The sequence below is a fragment of the Ranitomeya imitator genome, chromosome 3 (assembly GCF_032444005.1).
Source record: "Ranitomeya imitator isolate aRanImi1 chromosome 3, aRanImi1.pri, whole genome shotgun sequence".
Lineage (NCBI taxonomy): Eukaryota > Metazoa > Chordata > Amphibia > Anura > Dendrobatidae > Ranitomeya > Ranitomeya imitator.
In genome coordinates this window covers 234,572,421-234,597,163 of record NC_091284.1, presented here as the reverse complement: position 1 = coordinate 234,597,163, position 24,743 = coordinate 234,572,421, and the positions used below count along the sequence as shown (strand labels likewise).

Here is a 24,743-nt window from a genome sequence, read left to right as displayed (position 1 = left end):
TGTAAAGTTGCTTTTTCTGAAGGTACCTTAAGGCCAAGATTGACAGCCGTAATCCATGGCCTTTATATGGAGGACAATGCCCAGACTGATCACCTGTCTTCTGACCTGGACTGAACCTCAAACATACATGGGGCTGATGAGGTGAGAAGATCTGTGGATGGTCCAAACATTGTACTCTATACATGGCCTTAGGCCACGCCATAATGAAGAGGTGATCAGTTGCCTTGTGCTGGAGAGGTCTTGGGGGGAACCCGGAGACTTACACAATATGTGCAAAAGTATTGGAACTCACATGTCAGTCATTGAGATCAAGGTTTTTGTTCAATCCCATTAACACAGATGTATAAAATGTAGCCCCTAGCCATGCAGTCTACCTGCACTAACAATTGTAAAAGAATATGTTATTCTAAAAGCTTTTCTAGATAGAAAACTGCATTCGGTTACAGAGACCCTCTTTTTTTAATGCTTTTCATAAATGTCCTACTCCAACACATTGAAACATACCCAAAGACTCTTTCAAATTTTGGCTTCAACTATAATAGTTCTGAGGCGTTCCTCAAAATTGTAAGTTATCCATGGGAAAGTAGTCCAACAGATGAGACTCCCAACAATCTCAAGAACAGTTGTACTCTCGGAAGCTGCAGCGGAATTCAAAATTTTATTGTGATGTTTTCCCTTTTTCAGCTGCAATCTATGTAACCAGATGCATGGATAGTAAATTATTGTATCACCGTGAGTTGTAAAAGTGTGAAAAAGACAAATACAGCTGCAATACAATAAGAAGCTCAGTAGTTCTGTGTTTAGCAAACCGTATACTTACTACGACAAAAGGCTTCTGGAAATTTTGTCCAACTTCCATCAGCACCACAAGTTGCAATATTAGTTATGGATGGAATGAAATTATAACCTTCTGAACAAGAATAATTTACTTTGTCCCCTTCATTGTAGGTATCATTATCAGCATTGGGCACAGCATATGCCAGAGGTGGCGGCCTTGGACAAGCACCTGTTTTGATAAATAACCAATCCAGTCAAAATGTGACTCAATTACTTTAGCGACAAGAACAGTATACTTTAAATATGTGTACATACTGTACATATTAGTTGTCAAGTAACTAATCCATTGCATCAACCCAGCAAGTTGCACTTTCTACATATATCCTTTATGGGGGTTTTTATCAGTGAACTAAAATAATATTTAGGGAACAAAATGTGATGCAAATGGGCCTAGCAGATACTTGGGGTTTCTATGTGTTTTTATAAAACAACATTAAAACACTGACAAGCAAAATGGTAACAATGTAAAAAAAAAAAGAACTTTTGATTTCAGGCTCCATATCTCACCATCCACTTCGAATGTGAGACTACCATCATTTTATAGACAATCATCTTGGCTATCTCCTACATAAATTTGACTTGCAACTATTTAGCATAATTAGTTATCCAGTAGACCAAAAAGAGGAAAACATAGAGCAGCACAGCCCAGGTACACGGGATAAACTGTAATGCGTACTTCAAAACAACTGAATGCCCGACTGCTGATCACGGGTGCCCGCATGAAAAATAGGATAGAATGGCAAACATGTCACAGAAAAATGCGGCAGCACTCACTAATCCTGGAGTGATAATAGTCCTTTATTCAAGCCTGTGAGACAACTTCACGGCTTGGGGGTGTGCAAAATTACAAGGGTGTGCAGGAATCGACGACGGCCATTTCGCGCTACGTGTAGCGCTTCTACGGGTCAATGTCTGTCGGGAAGTGACGCTGGAAGAATTAGGTAAGTGCATACAGACTCCTCCCACCCCACATTCCAATCAGACACCAATAAAGTACATCGTGCATATACATTAAAAACATTTAAAAACACAACCGGCAACTCTGATCGGGCAGAAGCACTGAATCCTTATTTTCCTCAAGTAACTCTGACATCAAAATTCATTCATAAAAACAAAAATATGCAAGAATGGAATAAACAGTAAGTTGTGGGTGATTACAGGTGCATTCGCCACATACTCCAGCGGGTCCAATGACGCGCTAGAAACTACCTTGCGCATGGGGGATATGGAGTATATATATATAATAATAATAAAGATAATAATACTAACCAGGCTAGGGGTTCATAGTAAGATACACATATCAATTCTATCATTGAGACCAGCCGGACCTGTCGTCTGTGTGCGCATAATCCACCTGGCCTCCTGCCTTAATAATTACTTATGTAAATCCCCTCCCTGCACCGGTAATACCACCCTCTCTATTCCCATCACAGAGAAAAAAGCAGAGATGTTTACCTGCTGAAGCCTCCAAACAAATGCACTAGCAGGGCGCATCGGACCCAATTAATGATGGCAAAAATGCAGGTGCAAAAAATACCGATGAAACAACCACTTTCAATCCAGTGTTGGCTGTTTGGCATTAGTGCACAAAAAGATAAGCGATAATAGTCTGTATGTGGCATTGTTCACACAGGCAATGCAGAGCATCTGGTTTACAGCCTATTAGTAACGCACATACAGGCGGGCCGCCCAGTGCTGCAAAATGCATGCTGTGTGAATAGAGGCCAATAGTTTACAGAGCCATATTGGTCCGACTGCGCCCTGCAAGATAAAGTGCAAAAAAACCACATATCAATGTATGTAAGGTATTAGTTTATATTGGGGCCTCAATACGTAAGCCGGCAATCCGCGTCAAGGGTCCTTACATTTTGCCGGTCCTACACTAAACATTGAGTAAAAGCTCACAGACACAAAAAGAGGACTTAAAAATCCTCCAGAAAACTGGATTCATAGAAAGATAGACATATCAATTCTATCATTGAGACCAGCCGGACCTGTCGCCTGTGTCCGAATAATCCACCTGGCCTCCTGCCATAATAATAACTTATGTAAATCTCCTCCCTGCATCGGTAATGCCACCCTCTCTATTCCCGCAAATGTCAAGACCTCTGGGTTTCCTTCATGCACCTCCCTGACATGGCTAATCAACCTCGGTACTCCTTTACCTGATAGAATCGACTTGAAATGTCCCCTGAATCGGATGTACACCTTACGTGTTGTTTTGCCTATGTAGTATCTTTTGCACGGACAAAAAACTACGTATACCACGTAGTCGGTCTTACAGGAAATTAATTGTTGAACAGTATGTGATATATGACCAATATTTAACGCCCGCCCGGGGACATGATATTTACAATACTGACAGTGTCCGCAACAGTAATTGCCCTTAAGGGCTGCTTGCTGTAACCAGGTGGTTTTCTGCTTCATGATGCGATTACGAACTAAAACATCCCTAATACGTGTGCTGCGTCTATTTGAGATCAACGGCCCACCAGCCAACCTGCCTGCCTGCTAGATTCTTATCCCTCTCCACAACATGCCAATGTTTCCTAATGGTAGTTCTTATCTCCTGATCCATAGGACCATACTGGAAACAAAAGGCAAACCGCCTTTATTTACTCAGCCAGGAATACCTTTCTCAAACACATCAAGCTTTATCTGAGATATGTGGATGATGTATTTCTAGTGTGGGACGGTACAGAGAAGGAGTTTGCACAATTTGTAGGGTACCTCAATGGCACCAAAACTATGGGGATGTCTTTTACGTTCAATTTTGGGGGCTCCAATTTAGAATTCTTGGATATGTTGGTAGCGATTCAGGAGGGGGAAGTATGTACATCTATTTACCACAAACCCACTGCCACCAATTCGGTACTACATTTTAATAGCTTCCACCCTGGTCACACTAAGAGGTCTTTACCTTATAGTCAATTGTTAAGAACACGGTGGGTTAATAACACACGAAAGGGTTTCGAACAACAGTCGAGGGAATTATGTCATAGGCTTCACAGTAGGGGCTACCCAGATGCATTGTTGCAGACAACATTGGAGCGTGGAAATAATCATTCTCAGGATTGTATGGGGAAAGAAGGTAATATGGTGGGACAGCAGTTTGCCTTTTGTTTCCAGTATGGTCCTATGGATCAGGAGATAAGAACTACCATTAGGAAACATTGGCATGTTCTGGAGAGGGATAAGGATCTAGCAGGCAGGTTGGCTGGGTGGCCGTTGATCTCAAATAGACGCAGCACACGTATTAGGGATGTCTTAGTTCGTAATCGCATCATGAAGCAGAAAACCACCTGGTTACAGCAAGCAGCCCTCAAGGGCAATTACTGTTGCGGACACTGTCAGTATTGTAAATATCATGTCCCCAGGCGGGCATTAAATATTGGTCCTATAACACATACTGTTCAACAATTCATTTCCTGTAAGACCGACTACGTGGTATACGTAGTTTTTTGTCCGTGCAAAAGATACTACATAGGCAAAACAACACGTAAGGTGTACATCCGATTCAGGGAACATTTCAAGTCGATTCTATCAGGTAAAGGAGTACCGAGGTTGATTAGCCATGTCAGGGAGGTGCATGCAGGAAACCCAGAGGTCTTGACATTTGCGGGAATAGAGAGGGTGGTATTACCGGTGCAGGGAGGGGATTTACATAAGTTATTATTAAGGCAGGAGGCCAGGTGGATTATACGGACACAGGCGACAGGTCCGGCTGGTCTCAATGATAGAATTGATATGTCTATCTTCCTATGAACCCCTAGCCTGGTTAGTATTATTATTATTTATTTATATAGCACCATTAATTCCATGGTTCTGTACATGAGAAAGGAGTTACATACAGGGTTATAGATATCGATTACAGAAAGCAGGTTTACATTGACAGACTGGCTTCAGAGGGGAGAGGACCCTGTCCTTGCGGACTTAGATTCTATGGGATAGTGGGGAAGAGACAGAAGGTAGGGGCGAGGCGGCGGCTCTGGCGATGGCGAGTCGGTGGCTCTGGCGATTATCTTTATTATTATTATATATATACCCCATATTTCCCATGCGCAAGGTAGTTTCTAGCACGTCATTGGACCCGCTGGAGTATGTGGCGAATGCACCTGTAATCACCCACAACTTACTGTTTATTCCATTCTTGCATATTTTTCTTTTTATGAATGAATTTTGATGTCAGAGTTAGATGAGGAAAATAAGGATTCAGTGCTTCTGCCCGGTCAGAGTTGCCGGTTTTGTTTTTAAATGTTTTTAATGTATATGCATGATGTACTTTATTGGTGTCTGATTGGAATGTGGGGTGGGAGGAGTCTGTATGCACTTACCTATTTCTTCCAGGGTTACTTCCCAACAGACATTGACCCGTAGAAGCGCTACACTTAGCGCGAAACGGCAATCGTCGATTCCTGCTCACCCTTATAATTTTGCACACCCCCGAGCTGTGAAGATGTTGTCTCACATGCTTGAATAAAGGACTATTATCACTCCAGGATCGGTGAGTGCTACCGCATTTTTCTGTGACATGTTTGCCATATAATTAGTTATGCTGATTCTTGTCATGTCACTGCATTGTTACTGTTCTGCTTCTGGTTGTGGAAAAATCTTTTTCTTCCTGTATAATACAAAATACAACCTGTTCTCGCATTCCCTAATAGCTCAGTGTGTTATTAGGCTTATTCTAGTGATGAGCACCTGAGCATGACCAGATACTGACCGAGTGTCTTTGGCGTGCTCGAAAAGTATGTTCGAGTCCCTGTGTCTGCATGTCTCGCGGCTGTAAACAGTTGCAACCCATTCAGGGATTGTCTAACAGGCAATCCTTGCATGTGTTGCAGCTGTCGAACAGCCACGAGACATGCACCTGCGGGGACTTGAACATAATTTTCGAGCACGACAAAGACAAGATTTACTAGAACTACCTCCTAATCAGTGGAGCCCCCAGAAGGTGATAAATGTAGTCAATTTGGGAAAAAAAACACTTTAATAGTTCTTTCTTAAAAATCTATGGCCTTTGAAATGGAAAAATATATTCTACATATACAATGGGTATGGAAAGTATTCAGACCCCTTTAAATTTTTCACTCTTTGTTTCATTGCAGCCATTTGGTAAATCTAAAAACGTTTATTTTTTTCTCATTAATATATGCTCTTCACCCCATCTTGACTGAAAAAAACAGAAATGTAGTAATTTATGCAAATTTATTAAAAATGAAAAACTGAATTATCACATGGTCATATGTATTCAGACCCTTTGCTCAGTATTGAGTAGAAGCACCCTTTTGAGCTAGTACAGCCATGGGTCTTCTTGGGAATGATGCAACAAGTTTTTCACACCTGGATTTGGGGATCCTCTGCCATTCTTCCTTGCGGATCCTCTCCATTTCCGTCAGGTTGGATGGTGAACGTTGGTGGACAGCCATTTTCAGGTCTCTCCAGAGACGCTCAATTAGGTTTAGGTCAGGGCTCTGGCTGGGCCAGTCAAGAATGGTCACAGAGTTGTTCTAAAGCCACTCCTTTGTTAATTTAGCTGTGTGCTTAAGGTCATTGTCTTGTTGGAAGGTGAACGCTCGGCCAAGCCTGAGGTCCAGAGCACTCTGGAAGAGGTTTTCATCCAGGATTTCTCTGTACTTGGCCGCATTCATGTTTCCTTCAATGACAACCAGTCGTCCTATCCCTGCAGCTGAAAAACACCCCACAGCATGATGCTGCCACCAATATGTTTCCCTGTTGGGATTGTATTGAGCAGGTGATGAGTAGTGCCTGGTTTTTTCCACACATACCTCTTAGAATTATCACCAAAAAGGTCTGTCTTCATCTGATCAGACCAGAGAATCTTATTTTTCATAGTCTGGGAGTATTTCATGTGTTTTTTTTAGCAAACTCTATGCGGGCTTTCATATGTCTTACACTGAGGAGAGGCTTCTGTTGGGCTACTCTGCCATAAAGGCCCAGGTGGTGGAGGGCTGCAGTGATAGGTGACTTTGTGGAACTTTCTCCCATCTCCCTACTGCATCTCTGGAGCTCAGCCACAGTGATCTTGGGATTCTTCTTTACCTGTCTCACCAAGGCTCTTCTCCCACAATTGCTTAGTGCTGCTGGACGGCCGGGTCTAGGAAGACTTCTGGTTGTCCCAAACTTCTTCCATTTAAGGATTATGGAGGCCATTGTGCTCTTAGGAACCTTGTGTACTGTAGAATTTTTTTTTGTAACCTTGACCAGATGTGTGCCTTGCCACAATTCTCTCTCTGAGCCCCTTGGCCAGTTCCTTTGACCTCATAATTCTCATTTAGTCTGACATACACTGCGAGCTATGAGGTCTTATATAGACAGGTGTATGCCTTTCCAAATCAAATCCTATACGGTTAATTAAACACAGCTGGACTTCAATGAAGAAGTAGAACCATCTCAAGGAGGATCACAAGGAAATAGACAGCATGTGACTTAAATATGAGTGTCTGAGCAAAGGGTCTGAATTCTTATGACCATGTGATATTTTAGTTTTTCTTTTTTTATTTAATTTGCAAAAATGTTTACATTTCTGTTTTTTTTTCAGTCAAGATTGGGTGCAGAGTGTACATTAATGTGAAAAAAGGAGCTTCTTTTGAATTTACCAAATGGCTGCAATGAAACAAAGAGTGGCAATTTAAAGGGGTCTGAATACCCACTGAATTAGTGATAACCTTTAGTTAATAAAATAAAAGTTTCATACTGCAATTTGTATTCCTTCATTTGTTTTCACACCTTCTCATATGCAGTGTTCAGCCAGATTCAAACTTTAATTTTTAGCAATTTAGGAGTGTCCCTTAAAGCAGTATATGCTGGATGTGAAATTTGTGTGTATCCAGGGTGCTACTGTCTTCAGTAACGTATACATAGTATATCAGCACATCTTCTAGCCTGAGCTCATTTATTCTCCATGTGCTTTCCTCCATTGCTTCTGTTAGCTTTGGACTCCCTAGGACTGTAGCTACTTTCCCTCTAACCCCTCTTGGGATCTGTGGACATTCCACTTCCCCTTCATGATGCTATCTCTAACACTGAGAAGAGATGGAAAGAACCAAGAGCCAAAAACCAGGAGTGGGAACATTGACTGATATGTTACATCTTTACAAAGCACTGAGCTACTGACTTACAGACACTCTGCAGCACAGTCTGGATACTATTTGGAAAGTATGAATTTCGGAAGCAAATGAACAACAAAAATAAAAAATTCTATGTGAAGGTGCACATAAAATTTAAGGTTGATTAATGTCTTTAGGCCAGTGTTGGATAACAAAAAGATCTGAGCTAAAGGTATCAAATATTATCATGTCTCTTATTTTACCAATTTCAATATTGTGATTTCGTGATTTACGGTACATGGAAACTTTGTTCTCCCACTGTAGAGGGAGCAAAAACCTGACTCTTAAATGACCTCACTGTTTTACTATAACTTATATAATTTTATTTCATTATCAATGTATTTGTGCTTAGATATATTATACTTTACATTTCATATATCATAGTCCCCAAGACAATTAGTATTTAGTAACAACACAATTTCTATACATCACGATAACTGTCAAGTACAAAAGAGAATGTGATTAAGTAGATACACTATAGATATAAATCTAAATATATATACAGCTCTGGCAAAAATTAAGAGACAACTGCAAAATGTTCAGTTTGTCTGATTTTTCTCTTGATAGGTATATTTTTGAGTAAAATGTAAATTGTTCTTTTATTCTATAAACTTCTGACAACATGTCTCCAAATTTCCAAGCAATAATTTTTTTCTGAAATGCAGAAATGGTCAAAATTTAAAAACAAAATAGTGCTTTCAGACCTCAAATAATGCGAAGGAAGGAAGAGTTCAGAAATCAATATTTTGTGGAATAACCATGATTTTTAATCACAGCTTTCATGCGTCTTGGCATGCTTTCCACCAGTCTTTCACACTGCTTCTGGCACAAAAATGTAAGCAGTTCTTCTTTGTTTGATGGCTTGTGACTATCCATCATCCTCTTGATTACATTCCAGAGGTTTTCTATGGGGTTCAGGTCTGGAGATTGGGCTGCCCATGACAGGGTTTTGATGTGGTGGTCTCTTAATTTTTGCCAGAGCTGTATCTATATTTTGAAAAAAATGTTCCGCCACTCTAAATATTTATGCTTAATCAAAATAATTTTTTTATGGAAGATACATATTCCAGAAATTCGTTGTAACGTTTCAGTCATAACATTGACCTTCGTCAGACAAGGATATATCAAACGTGCATAATCATGTGTGCAGTCCTCACAGTAGGACTGCACACATGATTATGCACGTTTGATATATCCTTGTCTGACAAAGGTCAATGTTATGACCGAAACGTTACAACGAATTTCTGGAATATGTATCTTCAATAAAAATTTCTTTTGATTAAGCATAAATATTTAGAGTGCCGGAACATTTTTTTCAAATTGTATGATAAGGGATTGGTAACCCCTGCTTCAGGCACCGAAACATAAAGAGGAGTGACATGTTATTTTTTCTGAAGTATATATATATATATATATATATATATTCTGACTTACTGTAAATTGTAGCAGCAAGGGTTGAACATAACATGATCCTGATGAAGTTCCATTGAGTGGTTTGTATAGAAGACATCTTACTTTTGTCAGTCTGTAATACTGGCAAAAAAGCACAAAAATAATAGACTTGGTAACTACTTATAAAGATGAATTTATTCTAAAGGGGTTCTCTTTTCACCACATGTTGATTACAATAGGATAGGTCATCAATATGAGATTGGAAAGGGTCTGACAACTGGCAGCCACGCCGATCAGCTGTTATTTGCTCCGACGGTGGCTGGATGAAAACATTTGAATGTAGCTTCAAAACACGGGTCCATTCAATATGTAGCTGCCTCTGCCGAGTGCTGTAGAACATTCCTATTCAAAATCAGTTTCACATTTTTCCGAACAGAACAATATAAATATATTTATAAAATATTCATGCTATATATTGACATGTTAATAGTAAGAGGGTATTTATGATATCTGCCTCTCTTCCCCCACAAGCTTAAAAATAAAGGTAATTTATAACTGGATATATTTTTATTGTACAGCACATAAATGTGATGCTGTAGAAATATGAATACTTGGAATGAGTAAATTAATAACTCTAGGTTCAATTAAGAGTGTCCCTATAAAATTTAGATTTCTGGCCTAAACAATAATCCAGATCTTAATTTATATTTTCTGCTTTCCCAGGGAACTCTCATTATCAGCCTTTAGATACTCCCAATGATACTGCAGTGGAGTCATTACCTGGACTTGCTCTCATTCTGCCTCTGATACCTCTGACATTCCTTCAATGATTGAGCTGTCGAGGGTCAAATATATGGGTCAATGGGAATATTAATAATCCATTTAGATTTCACCTTTTTTTACCTCCAAAAAATAGTGATAGCATCACATGACCAAATACTTTGTGTTTAATCTATTTTGATTGTTTGATACATTCACTTAAACCCTTTACCCTCAAAGTTGGTTTGCATGTTAATGACTAGGCCAATTTTTACAATTCTGACCACTGTCCCTTTATGAGTTTCGAACTCTGGAAGCTTCAACGGATCCCGGTGATTCTGACATTGTTTTCTCATGACATATTGTACTTCACGATAGTGGTAAAATTTCTTTGATATGCCTTGCGTTTATCTTTGAAAAAAATTGAAATTTGGCAATAATTTAGAAAATTTAGCAATTTTCCAATTTTGAATTTTTCCTGAGAATGCTGATATGACATATGTGGGGGGAACCACTGTTTGGGCGCATAGTAGAGCTCAGAAGGGAAGGAGCTCTGTTTGACTTTTTCATGGCAAAATTGGCTGGAATTGAGATTAAAGCCATGTTGCATTTGGAGAGCCCCTGATGTGCCTAATCATTGGAAATCCCCCACAATTGACCCCATTTTGGAAACTAAACCTCCCCAAGGAACCAATCTAGATGTGTTTTCACAGAAGTTTATAACGTAGAGCCGTAAAATTAAAAAATCATATTTTTTCCACAAAAATGATCTTTTCACCCCCAATTTTAACTTTCCCAAAGGTAACTGGACCCCAAAAGTGATTGTGCAATTTGTCCTGAGTACGTTGATACCACATATGTGGGGGGGAACCACTGTTTGGGCATATGGCAGCGCTCGGAAAGGAAGGAGCGCTGTTTGATTTTTTTCTACACAAAATTGGCTGGAATTGAGATCGGACGCCATGTCGCGTTTAGAGCACCCCTGATGTGCCTAAACAGTGGAAACCCCCCAAAAGTGACCCCATTTTAGAAACTAGACCCCCAAGGAAATTATATAGATGTGTGTTAGGTGTCAAGTTCCCGCCTCTGCACAGGGGGAATCTCGAACCATTTCCGCTGCGGTCTCCCATTCTTCTCCAGCCGCAGTAGAGTCTGTTCAGCGGAGACATCGGTCCCAGCATCTAGCTCAGGCTGATACTAGACGACTGGTTACTACTGCCCTTCCAGGCTCTGTCCTTGTAGCCAGCAATGTTCAGCAGTGAGCAGGTCTTTCTGGGACTAAGTCCTGCTTTTCCCATATTGAGCATGCCCACAGGATGACCTCCCATTGGAGGTCGGGGGTCACATGCTCAGGTCCTGTTGCGGCTCCTATTGGTCCATCTGGAAGGTCTTGCACCACTTCCGCTATAAAAGGTTCACATGGCCGCTCGGCCATGCACTAGTGTACATTTGAAAATGTGTGTGTTGATGAGTGCAAGTAGTTCTTTAATCATCCCCTCCCTTGTGTATGACTGCTCGTGTAAGGTGGATGTCTGCTATCTAGCGCACGGTTGAGCTATCAGCATTAAACACACTAAACAGCGTCTAATTGCTGTGACCGCCAGTGTAGCGCCGTGTGCTATTAGAGCGCTTTTCTATCCCAAGTCTGGGTGGTTAGTGGGGTCCGCCAGAGCGGCACAGCATGCACTCTGGTGCATTTAAGCTATATTTTCAGTTCCACTGTCACCCCAGTTGCGGTGTCGAGCGCAAGTGGTCTGAACGTACTCTAATCCTGTGTCTTGGGATAGAGTTCTGAGATACCTTGCTTGCACTCTTGGTGCGGTACCATGGCCCTGTGAGGCAACAGGGTTTGCTTCCTTCACACTGAGTGAAGTTAACCCGTGTGTGTATCCACAATGTACCGCCATATAGTCCGTCATTACTCAGCAGCAGGTTCCATCTCTGCACGGTGGACCCCGGGCTGCGAACGCACCTATACCATCTCTCTTATAATTTGGTGCATACCGCTTGCCCTGACATTACATTAGCGCCAAGGTCTGGCTAGTAATCCTTGCGGTACATCCAGCAGCTGGAGGGTAGGTTGGGGGCTCTCGAGCGCACAACCTCAGCTTTGGATGTAACCGCAGTTGCTGTTCAGGCTGCTAGTGTGGCTGCAGCAACCTTGTCCACTGCCACCCCTGTTCCGACTCTATCTAGCCTCCCGCTGCTAGAAAAAGTTTCTGATGATAGTAAGTCTTGTAAGGGTTTCGTGAGTCAGTGCTCTATACATCTCGAGCTTCTGGCCTCTCGTTTCCCCACAGAGTGGGCTAAGGTGGGGTTTATTGTGTCTCTCCTGTCAGACAGGGAATTGGAGTGGGCTACGCCTCTGTGGGAGCATGGCGTCATGTGGTGCAGAGTGTTTCGTTGTTCCTGAGCACTCTAAAACAGGTCTTTTTAGGACCTCATGTCACCCATGATACGGCACTCCAACTGTTGGCATTGACTCAGGGCTCATCCTTGGTCAGCCATTTTGCCGTCCACTTTTACACTCTAGCATCTGAGCTGGAGTGGTCGGATAAAGCCCTTATTCCGATATTTTGGAGGGGTCTGGCTGACCACGTGAAGGACGCCCTGGTCACTAGGGAGATTCTTGCCACACTGGAGTGGTTAATAGCAGTGTCCACTCGTATTGACCTCCATTTTCACAAGCGGAGGTTAGAGCGAGCCCAGTGTAGGCAGAGGTTTTGGCTGGCTCCCACCTTCGCCAAACCTTTTGAATCTCCAGTCCAGGCCCCTGAGTCACATGAGGCCATGGAAGTGTCACGAGCGGGATCTAAATCCCGGACCGCTCGTGCACTCCTGGTTTGTCATGTTTGCCAGCAGTCAGGACATCTTGCCACCAGATGTCCCCAGCGGTCGAGGAAACGTCAGCGTCTAGTGGTAGTAGGTGGAGGTACACTAGACACGGCGACGTTTGCCTCCAAATTGTCGTTTAAGGGGACAATTACAATAGGCTCATTCACTCACTCGGTAGAGCTCTGCGTGGATTCTGGGGCGGTGGGCAATTTTATGTCTTCTGCCTTCACCCAACATCACGCAATACCCCTGGTAATGCTAGCTCAAACAGTAACTGTACGAGTGGTGAATGGGTCGACACTGCCCTCACAGATAACACACCAGACCATCCCTTTCACTCTGTCCTTGTCGCCATCTCATCAGGAGATTATATCTTTGCTCGTCATTTCTGAGGGAATTGATGAGATCCTGTTAGGGATGCCTTGGCTATGGTATCACTCTCTGTCATGATATGTACTTTTTTCCCTGTCCTGTATTTTGTATAATATGTCATGATGTGATGCGACTTCCCTTTCGTTGTATTTACTGCACATTTTGCAATGTCATGGGGTGCATGTAACTAACCTGTCTACTTCCCCCAATACTTGTAGCCCTGAGCTATAATGTAATTAAGCTTTGTCAACATCACTAGTGGAGGAATAGCCATTCTTCCTCACAGCAGGTGGCTAGTCAAATGTACATATTACATAGACTGCCTGGAGCCCACCAGTCTAGAATCTTCTGGTGGACCCAACCATTGAATAGAAGGTGTGACCCCTACCCCCCTTCATGGGCGGATCCCAGGAGCTCAGACAATCAATTCTTATTTTGAGATCAGATGTGAGTTGATCCTTGAAGGAGAAGGAGTGGGGATTCTTAGCTGAGGCAAGACCCCATGTCCATCTGTGACTGCGGAAGCGAACGGGGCGAGACTTGAGCTGAGGACATATCTCGTCGTTCGTGAGATTGTTTTGGGATCCCTTGGACTAATTGTGGACTATTGCTTTGTTACCTGGCACAAGGATTATCGGGAGGTGCCCCCGAACCTGTTCTGTTGGACTAATTGTGGACTATTGCTTTGTTACCTGGCACAAGGATTATCGGGAGGTGCCCCCGAACCTGTTCTGTTGGACTAATTGTGGACTCTGTAGATCTACCTGCATGTGTTGTTCCAGTGTTCTTGATAATAAATCTGTTGAATCATCCCTCGGCCTGTTGTCCCTTCTTGCTCTGCCGTACACCCCGTCACAAACTGGTGGCAGCGGTGGGATCAGAGCAGAAGGAATGGAGGACAATGGCCCAACATCGGGAACCAACACCGCAGAGTACAAGAACTGGACTTTGGGGAGCCTACAATCAAAGGCCTGTGAAGTAGGAGTCCGTTTTAAGGGACTCTCCAAGGAGCAGCTTATTGAGGCTTTGGAAGGAGTTCGCCTGCAAGATGACGCTGAGGAAGGACCCTCACAGCAAATGGAGGAAAGACTGCAGCCGGAGGTAAATACCCAAAAAAGTCAGTGGGTTGTGTGGTACGAGGAGGAGTTGGCATTGCTGGGAGAAGAGGCCACCATGGACGATAAGAGGGAGGCCATTCACAGAGCTCAGGAGAGGGAGGCCATTCACAGAGCCGAGGAGAGGGAGGCCATTCACAGAGCCGAGGAGAGGGAGAGGGAGGCCATTCACAGAGCCGAGGACAGAGCTCAGGAGATGGCATTGCTGGAGAGGCAGATCGCTTTGGAAGCAGCTAGAAGCTCCAGACAGACTCTAACCCCAGCACCCACCATGAGGGAACTCCCCAGAGTGTCCCGCAAAGACTTCAAGCCCTTTAATGAGGCTGCAGGCGACATTGAGGGCTTCTTCCAGGACTTTGAGCATCAGTGTCGATTAATGGAAGTCCCGGAAAGGGAGCGAGTCCGACATCTGGTGGGGCTCTTAGAGGGTGGAGCTGCCGCAGCCTATAGAACTATGGACCCTCGGGGGAACTGTGAGTATGCGGAGATTAAATGGACTATTCTAGAACATTATGCTGTTACCCCAGACACTTACAGGACTCAGTTCCGTACTTTAGCCTGTGATGAGGAAGTGTCTTTCAAGATGTATGCCCACAGACTCAAACAAATATGTCATCGCTGGCTGGAGGCAGAGGAGGCCTTACCCTGGGAGACCTTCCTCCAGGTTATCCTAAAAGAGCAGTTTTACTTCAAGTGCCCTGCTGAGATCCGGGAATGGGTGCGTGAGAGGAGACCAGCCACTGTGGAGGAAGCTGCAGCTCTAGCTGTTGAGGCTCTCACCATCAAGCCTCAGTGGAGGGTTCTGTTGGAGGATGGAGGGAGGCCTACCAGCTCCACAACACCGGTGGCCCCCTGTTCTTCTGTCCCCATTGTTCCCCGTTCCTCTAAGCCACTACCTCATGCTGATACGCGTGTAAATGTGCCTCCAGTTGCTTCTACTGCGTTTTCTGGAATACGACGAGGAGAAGAAGTAGCAGAGCGCAAGTGTTATGGTTGTGGGCATCTGGGGCATCTGCAGGCCTCATGCCCAGCCAGCTCATGGAGAAGTCGTCCTCAAACCCCTACAGCACCTTCAGGTGGGAGCCGGCCTCCAGGTTCCCTTACCCCTCGCCCAAGAGGATGCCTTGGATGGAGTGAGACCCAGCAGAGATGTTATCGATGTGGACAGCCGGGGCATCTGCAAGCCTCCTGCCCAGCTGTTCAAATGAGGATTAATCCTGTACCCAGTCGTATTATTAATTATGTACACCCAAGTGCCATGGAGGACGACGTGTCACCACTACGTGAGGACTGGCCTAGTGCCTCACCCACCCATGTTGCACCACTAGGAGTTTATGGTGTGCGACCTGCAGCTATGACGACTTCTGCTCATCGAGGTAAGCACTTGCAGGAGGTCGTGCTGGATGGACAGACTTATTGGATTTTGTGACTCAGGGGCTTTCCTCACACTGGCTGATCCCCGAGTGGTTCGGCCTGAGGCAATCCATCGAGGACCTGGGATTGTCATTGAACTGGCTGGTGGACAATGGAGGACTATTCCCACAGCCACTGTGGATCTGAACTTTGGTTTTAGGGTCAGGCGATGTGTGGTTGGGGTGATGGGTGGTCTGCCTGCAGATGTTCTCCTGGGCAATGATGTGGGAGAGCTACGATGCCAATTCGTGGCTGCATGAAGCCACATGTAAGTTACGCTCTGCCTGTGTGTACTTAACCAGCGACCTGTAGAGGTCCCTGGTACGTACACAAATTGGGAGGGGAAGGGATTGTCATGATATGTACTTTTTCCCTGTCCTGTATTTTGTATAATATGTCATGATGTGATGCGACTTCCCTTTCGTTGTATTTACTGCACATTTTGCAATGTCATGGGGTGCATGTAACTAACCTGTCTACTTCCCCCAATACTTGTAGCCCTGAGCTATAATGTAATTAAGCTTTGTCAACATCACTAGTGGAGGAATAGCCATTCTTCCTCACAGCAGGTGGCTAGTCAAATGTACATATTACATAGACTGCCTGGAGCCCACCAGTCTAGAATCTTCTGGTGGACCCAACCATTGAATAGAAGGTGTGACCCCTACCCCCCTTCATGGGCGGATCCCAGGAGCTCAGACAATCCATTCTTATTTTGAGATCAGATGTGAGTTGATCCTTGAAGGAGAAGGAGTGGGGATTCTTAGCTGAGGCAAGACCCCATGTCCATCTGTGACTGCGGAAGCGAACGGGGCGAGACTTGAGCTGAGGACATATCTCGTCGTTCGTGAGATTGTTTTGGGATCCCTTGGACTAATTGTGGACTATTGCTTTGTTACCTGGCACAAGGATTATCGGGAGGTGCCCCCGAACCTGTTCTGTTGGACTAATTGTGGACTATTGCTTTGTTACCTGGCACAAGGATTATCGGGAGGTGCCCCCGAACCTGTTCTGTTGGACTAATTGTGGACTCTGTAGATCTACCTGCATGTGTTGTTCCAGCGTTCTTGATAATAAATCTGTTGAATCATCCCTCGGCCTGTTGTCCCTTCTTGCTCTGCCGTACACCCCGTCACACTCCTCATATCGAGTGGTCCACAGGCAGAATTTTAGGATGGGGTGAATCTTGTGGGGCTAGATGTCAGAGGGAAAGCATTCAGGTTGTTACAACTGAGGTACTCGCAGATTTATCCTCTCTCCCCAAGCAATATTGGCCCTATGTGGACGTGTTCTCCAAAAGGGCTGCGGAGACTCTTCTGCCTCACCGCCCCTATGACTGTCCTATTAACCTCTTACCTGGTGCTGAGCCTCCCCGGGGTCGAGTCTATTCGTTATCCCTCCCGGAGATGGAGGCAATGTCACAGTATATCCGAGAGAATCTGGCAAGAGGATTCATTAGGAAGTCAGTGTCACCTGCAGGGGCTGGATTCTTCTTCGTACAGAAGAAGAGTGGAGAACTGTGCCCATGCATAGACTATAGGGGTCTTAACGCCATCACTGTTAAGAATAAGTACCCACTACCCCTGATATCTGAGCTTTTTGATAGGCTACGGGGAGCAAAGGTATTTAATAAATTAGATCTGCGAGGTGCATACAACCTGATTCTCATCCATGAGGGGGACGAATGGAAGATGGCTTTTAATACCAGGGATGGGCACTATGAATACCAGGTGATGCCCTTCGGGCTCTGTAATGCCCCAACCGTTTTCCAAGACTTTGTAAATGACATCTTCCGTGATATGCTTTCCACCTCGGTCGTAGTTTATCTGGATGATATTCTCATCTACTCTCCAGATATAGACTCCCACTGGAGAGATGTTTGTAAGGTCTTCGACCTCCTACGAGCTAACTCCCTCTATGCCAAGTTGGAGAAGTGTGTAATTGAGCAGGAGTCCTTGCCTTTCCTTGGCTATATCATCTGCCCAGGGATTGGCTATGGATCCTGCCAAGCTACAGGCTGTGATGGATTGGCAGGAACCCCATTCTCTCAAAGCAGTGCTGCACCACTATCTGGATGATCACCAACCATTTTTCCAAAATGGTGCACTTAGTGCCTCTTCCACCTTCTACACAGGCTCTGGCTGCGTTGTTCATCAAACATATCTTTTGCCTACATGGTATGCCGGACAAAATTGTCAGTGACCGGGGTCCCCAGTTTGTGTCTCGATTCTGGAGAGCTTTGTCGTCTACTCAGTATTGAGTTGAATCTCTCTTTGGCATATCATCCCGAGACGAATGGTTTGGTAGAGAGGCCCAACCAGACTCTGGTCACATATCTACATCATTTTGTTTCTGCCAGGCAGGATGACTGGGCATCCTTGCTACCGTGGGCGGAGTTTGCGCTTAACAATGCCTTAACCGACTCCACCGGTCAGACTCCATTCCTCCTTAATTACGGCCAGCTTCCGCGTGTCCCTGTGCCCATGCCCATGTCTTCCACAGACTCCAGTGTGGCAGACTGGGCTGTGGAGGCACGGGACATTTGGGTCCGCACTCAGGATGCCATTCGGCCTCCAAGGAGAGAATGTGGTCCTCCGCCGCTCATCGGCGCCCTGCTCCGACCTTTGCTCCTGGCTCTCTGCCCGTAACATCAGGCTGCGTCTTGAGTCCACTAAGTTTGCACATTGCTACTTGGGTCCCTTCAAGGTCCTCGAACAGGTTAACCCTGTGGTCTACCGTCTGGCCCTTCCTCCATGCCTAGGTATTACCGACACCTTTAATGTGTCCCTCTTGAAGCCCGTATACATGTCCCAGTTTTCTGAGTCATCTGCCGGGACATCGGGTTCGTCTACGGACGATTATGAGGGGAACGCTATTTTTGAGTGCAAGGTGGTACTTGGCAAGAAATATTATATGGTGGACTGGAAGGGTTATGGCCCAGAGGACAGGTCTTGGGAGCCTGCTGAGCACATTCGAACTCCGCAGCTCATTGCGGCCTTAGAGCATAGCAAGGTCCAAGGGGGGGGGCATGTTAGGTGTCGAATTACCACCTCTGCACAGGGGAAATTTCAAACCATCTCCACTGCGGTCTCCCATTCTTCTCCAGCCGCAGTGGAGTCTGCTCAGCAGAGACGTCCATCCCAGAGTCTAGCTCAGGCTGATACTGGACGACTGGTTACAACTGCCCTTTCAGGCTCTGTCCTTGTAGCCAGCAATGCTCAGCAGCGAGCAGGTCTTTCTGGGACTAAGTCCTGCTTTTCCCATACTGAGCATGCCCACTCGATGACCTCTCATTGGAGATCGGGGGTCACATGCTCAGGTCCTGTTGCGGCTCCTATTGGTCCATCTGGAAGGTCTTGTACCACTTCCGCCATAAAAGGTTCGCATGGCTGCTCGGCCATGCGCTAGTGTGCATTTGAAAACGTGTGTGTGTTGATGAGTGCAAGTCGGTCTTCAATTATCCCCTCCCTTGTGTATGACTGCTCATGTAAGGTGGATGTCTGCTATCTAGCGCACGGCTGAGCTATCAGAATTAAACACACAAAACAGCGTCTAATAGCTGTGACCGCCAGTGCGACGCTGTGCGCTATTAGAGGGCTTTCCTATCCCAAGTCTGGGTGGTTAGTGGCGTCCGCCAGAGCGGCACAACACGCACTCTTGTGCATTTAAGCTATATTTTCAGTTCCACTCTCACCCCAGTTGCGGTGTCGAGCGCAAGTGGTCTGACCGTACTCTAATCCTGTGTCTTGGGATAGAGTCCTGAGACTCCTTGCTTGCGCTCTTGGTGCGGTACTACGGCCCTGTGACGCAACAGGGTTTGCTTCCTTTACACTGGGTAAAGTTAACCCGTGTGTGTATCCACAATGTACCGCCATATAATCCGTCATTACTCAGCACCAGGTTCCATCTCTCCACGGTGGACCCCTGGCTGCGAACGCACCTATACCATCTCTCTTATAATTTGGTGTGTTCCGCTAGCCATGACAATGTGTGATGAGAACTTTGAACCCCCAAGTGTTTCACTAAAGTTTATAGCGCCCAGGTGTGAAAATAAAAAAATCATATTTTTCCACAAACATGATCTTTTAGTCCCCAATGTTTTATATTCCCAAGTGTAACAGGAGAAATTGCAGCCCAAAAGTTGTACAATTTGTCCTGAGTATGCTGATACTTCATATGTGGGGGTAAACCACTATTTGGGCGCATGGCAGAACTCGGAAGGGAAGGACTAACAGTTGACTTTTTCAGCGCAGAATTGGCTGTAATTGAGATCAGATGCCAAGTTGCGTTTGGAGAGCCCCTGATGTGCCTAAACAGTGGAAACCCCCAATTCTAACTCCAACCCTAACCCCAACACACTCCTAACCCTAATTCCAACCTTAATCATAACCCTAAACACAAACCTAACCCTAACACACCCCTAACCCTATTCCCAACCCTAACCCTAATCCCAACCGTAAGTGTAATCCTAACTTTAGCCCCAACCCTAACCCTAACTTTAGCCCCAACTTTAGCCCTAACTTGAGCCCCAACCCTAACCCTAACCTAACCATTTTTTTATTTTATCATTTTTCCCTCACTAAGGCTGGTTTCACATTTGTGTTTAAAAACGCAGCGTTTTAAACGCAAATGCATGTGGTGAAAAAAACGCATGTAAACACGTTAAAATGCTGCGTTTTTTAGACGCATGCGTTTTTGCATGTTTTAATACAAACGCGGCATTTTGACGCATTTACATGCGTTTTTTCCTGCATTTGCGTTTTTAAAACGCATGATGAGAAGTGTCTGACAGCTGCCAATCATCAAAATCAACAAGAAAACCCACTTTAAACAGAAATAGCTAGGGTTAGGGTTAGGATCCCTAACCCTAGGGTTAGTAACCCTAGGGATCCTAACCCTAACCTTAACCCTATCCCTAACCCTATCCCTAACCCTAAGGGATCCTAACCCTAACTCTAACCCTTAGGGTTAGGGTTAGGATCCCTTAGGGTTAGGGTTAGGATACCTTAGGGTTTGGGGTTGGCTTATTAGTGTGTATTCTTGTGCTTTTCTATTAAAACGCATGCAAACGAATGTGCTTAAAAACGCATGCGTTTACATTGACAGCAATAGGTTTTTTGCGGCAAAAAAACGCCGCTAGAAATTACTACATGTTGCATTTCTGCAACACAACGCATGCATAGAAAAGACGCGGCAAAACGCATGCAAAAAAACGCATGCGTTTTTAATGTTAAGTATAGGAAAAAAAACGCATGTTTTTTTGCGCTAAAACGCAGCGGCAAAAAACGCAAATGTGAAACCAGCCTAAGGGGTTATAAAGGGGGTGTTTGATTTACTATTTTGTAGCAGGTTTTAATAGCAAGTTTTTGTTTGGCAGCTGTCACACACTAAACGACACTTTTTATTGCAAAAAATAGTTTTTGCATCACCACATTTTTAGAGCTATAATTTTTCTATATTTTGGCCTACAAAGTCATGTGAGGTCTTGTTTTTTGCGGGACGAGTTGGTGTTTTATTGGTATCATTTTCAGGCTCATTACTTTTTTTATCACTTTTTATTCCTATTTTTGTGAATGATAATGAACAAAAACCAGCAATTCATGAATTTCTTTTGGGGGGGTGCGTTTATACCGTTCTATGGTTGGTAAAATTGATAAAGCAGTTTTATTCTTCGGGTCAGTACGATTACAGCGATACCTCATTTATATCATTTTTTAATGTTTTGGCGCTTTTATACAATAAAAACTATTTTATATAAAAAATTATTTTTGCATCGCTTTTTTCTGAGCGCTTTAAAGGGACACTGTCACCTGAATTTGGAGGGAACAATCTTCAGCCATGGAGGCGGGGTTTTTGATTCACCCTTTCCTTACCCGCTGGCTGAATGCTGGCTGCAATATTGGATTGAAGGTTATTCTCTGTCCTCCGTAGTACATGCCTGCACAAGGTAATCTTGCCTTGCGCAGGCGTGTACTATGGAGGACAGAGAATGAACTTCAATCCAATATTGCAGCCAGCATGTAGCCAGCGGGTAAGGAAAGGGTGAATCAAAAACCCAAAAACCCCGCCTCCATGGCTGAAGATTGTTCCCTCCAAATTCAGGTGACAGTGTCCCTTTAACTTTTTTACTTTTCTGGTGATGGAGCTATATCGTGGCTTTTTTTTTGCGGGACACGATGATGTTTTCAGCGGTACCATGTTTATTTATATCCATCTTTTTGATCGCGTGTTATTCCACTTTTTGTTTGGCAATATGATGATAAAGCATTGTTTTTTAGACTTTTTTTTTTAATGGTGTTCAATAAAGAGGTTAACTAGTGGGACAGTTTTATAGGCCAGGTCGTTACGGACGCAGCAATAGTAAATATGTGTACTTTCATTGTTCAGATCCAAAGGCAGACGATCCAAAGACAGACGGGCTGTCATCACCTCTGCCAGCTCCAGAATGGTGCGATCGTGTTTGATCGCAGTTTACTGGGGGTTAAAAGTGCCGGGAGTGGTCAGTGACCACTCCTGGCATTTAGTGCTGGGTGTCAGCTGTGAGAATCAGCTGACACCCGGCCGCGATCAGCCACGCTCCCCCCGGGAGAGCGGCTGATCACATGTGACGTACTATTCCGTCCATGGGTATTAAGTCCCAGGTCACATGGACGGAATACTACATGCAATGCCAGAAAGGGGTAAAAGCCCAATGCCTCAGTCAGATGTCGTTTTTTATGTATGATGACAGAATTTCATCTGTGATTGTCTCCAGAGTGTCATCAGGTTTTTTCACTGACAAGAAAATAGAAAAGTTTCTCCGCACACGGATGGCATCCAAATGAGGTCTAGTTTTTTTTTCAAGGACTTGTAGACTTGCATTGCTGATTTTGATCTGACACTCTGATCAATATAAGACATGTCTCCGTTATTTTGGATGGACCACTTGGCTTCAGGATGAAAAATCGAACATGTGAACAACCCCATAGACTGGCATGAGTACAAGTGCTATCTGACAAAAAGTTGCATCTGAAAGAGGTCTTAGTATGTAATAAAGATTTTTTTAGTAGCTCAAAGACCTTGTGCAAGTCTCCTTTTAGGTGTACTAGGCAGAGAACAATGTTATCTGCAAAGTTCACATATTTGATCTACCTTTGCTCTGTGGTTATGTCTGTTATATAATTGATTCAGGGCCGGCGTTTGGGGCTGCAGCCCTTTATGAAGTGTACAGAGGGTGTACAGAATTATTTATAGCGAATAATGCTGTGCATCCTCTGCAGTCCCGAAGTGTCTCCCTCTCCCCCATCTCTCTCCCTCTCCCCGTCCCTCTCCCTCTTTCCCACAGTGTTGGGTTAGAAGTTGAGAGTGAGGGGGTGGGGCCATCTCACAGCATAGCAGAGGTCATACACCAGGGTAGGAAGATGCCTGCAGCCCTATCCGTGTCCCCTCCTCCTCATCATGGCTGCTACTAAACTACTGTCCTGGGATCTGCACAAGTGAATCAGCAGGACCTGGTAAGTATACATATATATGTGTATCTGTGTGTGTATGTAACACCCCTTTAGGGCCACCACAAGACACTGGGTGTTATGGGGGGTTTCACCTCTCCAGGGCGCAGTGCCTCCACCCGAATCTTAATTGGAGCTCTCTCTCTGGGACTGCAGAAGGACTATTATCTTGTGCCAGGGGCTGACTCGGGAAGCCCCTGCCACACTCAGTACACACTCACAGGGATCAGGAGTAAAACAGTTTAACAGGCTTTTTGCTATGCAGCATAAATGAGATGGATTTAAAAGAATAACATGCAATACAAGTAACTGTGCTCTGTCAAAGTCATATATACATCACACTCTAATTCTACTTCAACCCTGCAAGTATAACGTAGCAGGGTTTTTTCCATCTCATCTGGTTTAACTCAGTCCAAACATTGTGGCCCAGTTGCCGCGGATGTTGGCGTGCAAATTAGAACCGTTGGTGCACTTAGATGAATACTAATGGCAATAGTCTGTAGTGTACTCACTGTAAATAGCGCTGGTAGAACCACAAGTCTCAGAAGGGCACTCACTGCATGCCTCCAACGGTCGGATGGGTCTCTGGACACCAGCTGGGAGCAGGCAGATTCAGTCCTTTATATGGTGGGAGTGCCGGCGGAACTCTCCAAGTTCTTGATGTAACTTGCTTCAGAGGGTAAAAACAAGCTGCGCTCTCTCCAACAGAGCAGGTATATCTGAGGGGACAACAACACTGCAGCGTAGAGGGATGCAAATCCGCCGTGCTCAGTCTCTCACAGCAAGTTGCCACGCGCGCTTCTTTCTCTAAACTTTTGCTTTCACTTTCTGCCCAGCTCCTCCCTCCAAGTCCCCCCTCATCCAATCCAGGCTGTGTCATCTGACTGAAATTAGGATCCCTGGGAATGGTAGTCCACTGCAGCTCAGGGGAAAATCTGCTAATGTCTGTAGGTCCCTGTCTAACAGCAGCTGCAAAGCTTTTCTTAGTGTCTGTAAGTCCCAGTATACCAGTAGCTGCCCTGACAGTTCCCAGTGCAGGTGTTACATTCTCCCCCTGGTGAGTCATTGAAAGTGTCCCATCACGACATGAAGACTCACTACCTGAAACATGAATGGGAGTTAAAGCATCCTGACTAACACCAAATTTACATGCACACAAACCACCTCCTGGACACATGGGAGATACTGGGAAATAAGGCCAAAGAGAATTTGAATTAAAGTGTATCAGCCTGGGGACCTCAGTGGTATGTCCCATTCTATCATAAGTTAGCATCATGGGTGGCCTAATGTCCCATTTGGGATGAATGTGTACTGAGGGGGCCCCCTCCCCAGCCCCCGATTCTTGTCTGTCAAGAACGGGCTCCTCCAGGTGGATCTCTTCATTTAAGAAATGTCCCTCTTCT

At 44.7% G+C, this 24,743-nt stretch overlaps 1 protein-coding gene across 2 annotated transcripts in view; it reads right to left on the bottom strand.

The window, feature by feature from the left end:
• LOC138672018 (complement decay-accelerating factor-like) overlaps positions 1–24,743 on the bottom strand; it is a 95,531-nt gene that overhangs the window by 53,747 nt on the left and 17,041 nt on the right. For both annotated transcript variants that reach the window (XM_069760107.1, XM_069760108.1), the window contains exons 2-3: positions 9,402–9,500; positions 821–1,006 (exon numbers count right to left, since the gene is read on the bottom strand). In XM_069760107.1, the coding sequence (XP_069616208.1) occupies positions 821–1,006; positions 9,402–9,477 (262 nt within the window). In that variant the 5' untranslated portion in view covers positions 9,478–9,500. The remainder of the gene's footprint in view (positions 1–820; positions 1,007–9,401; positions 9,501–24,743) is intronic.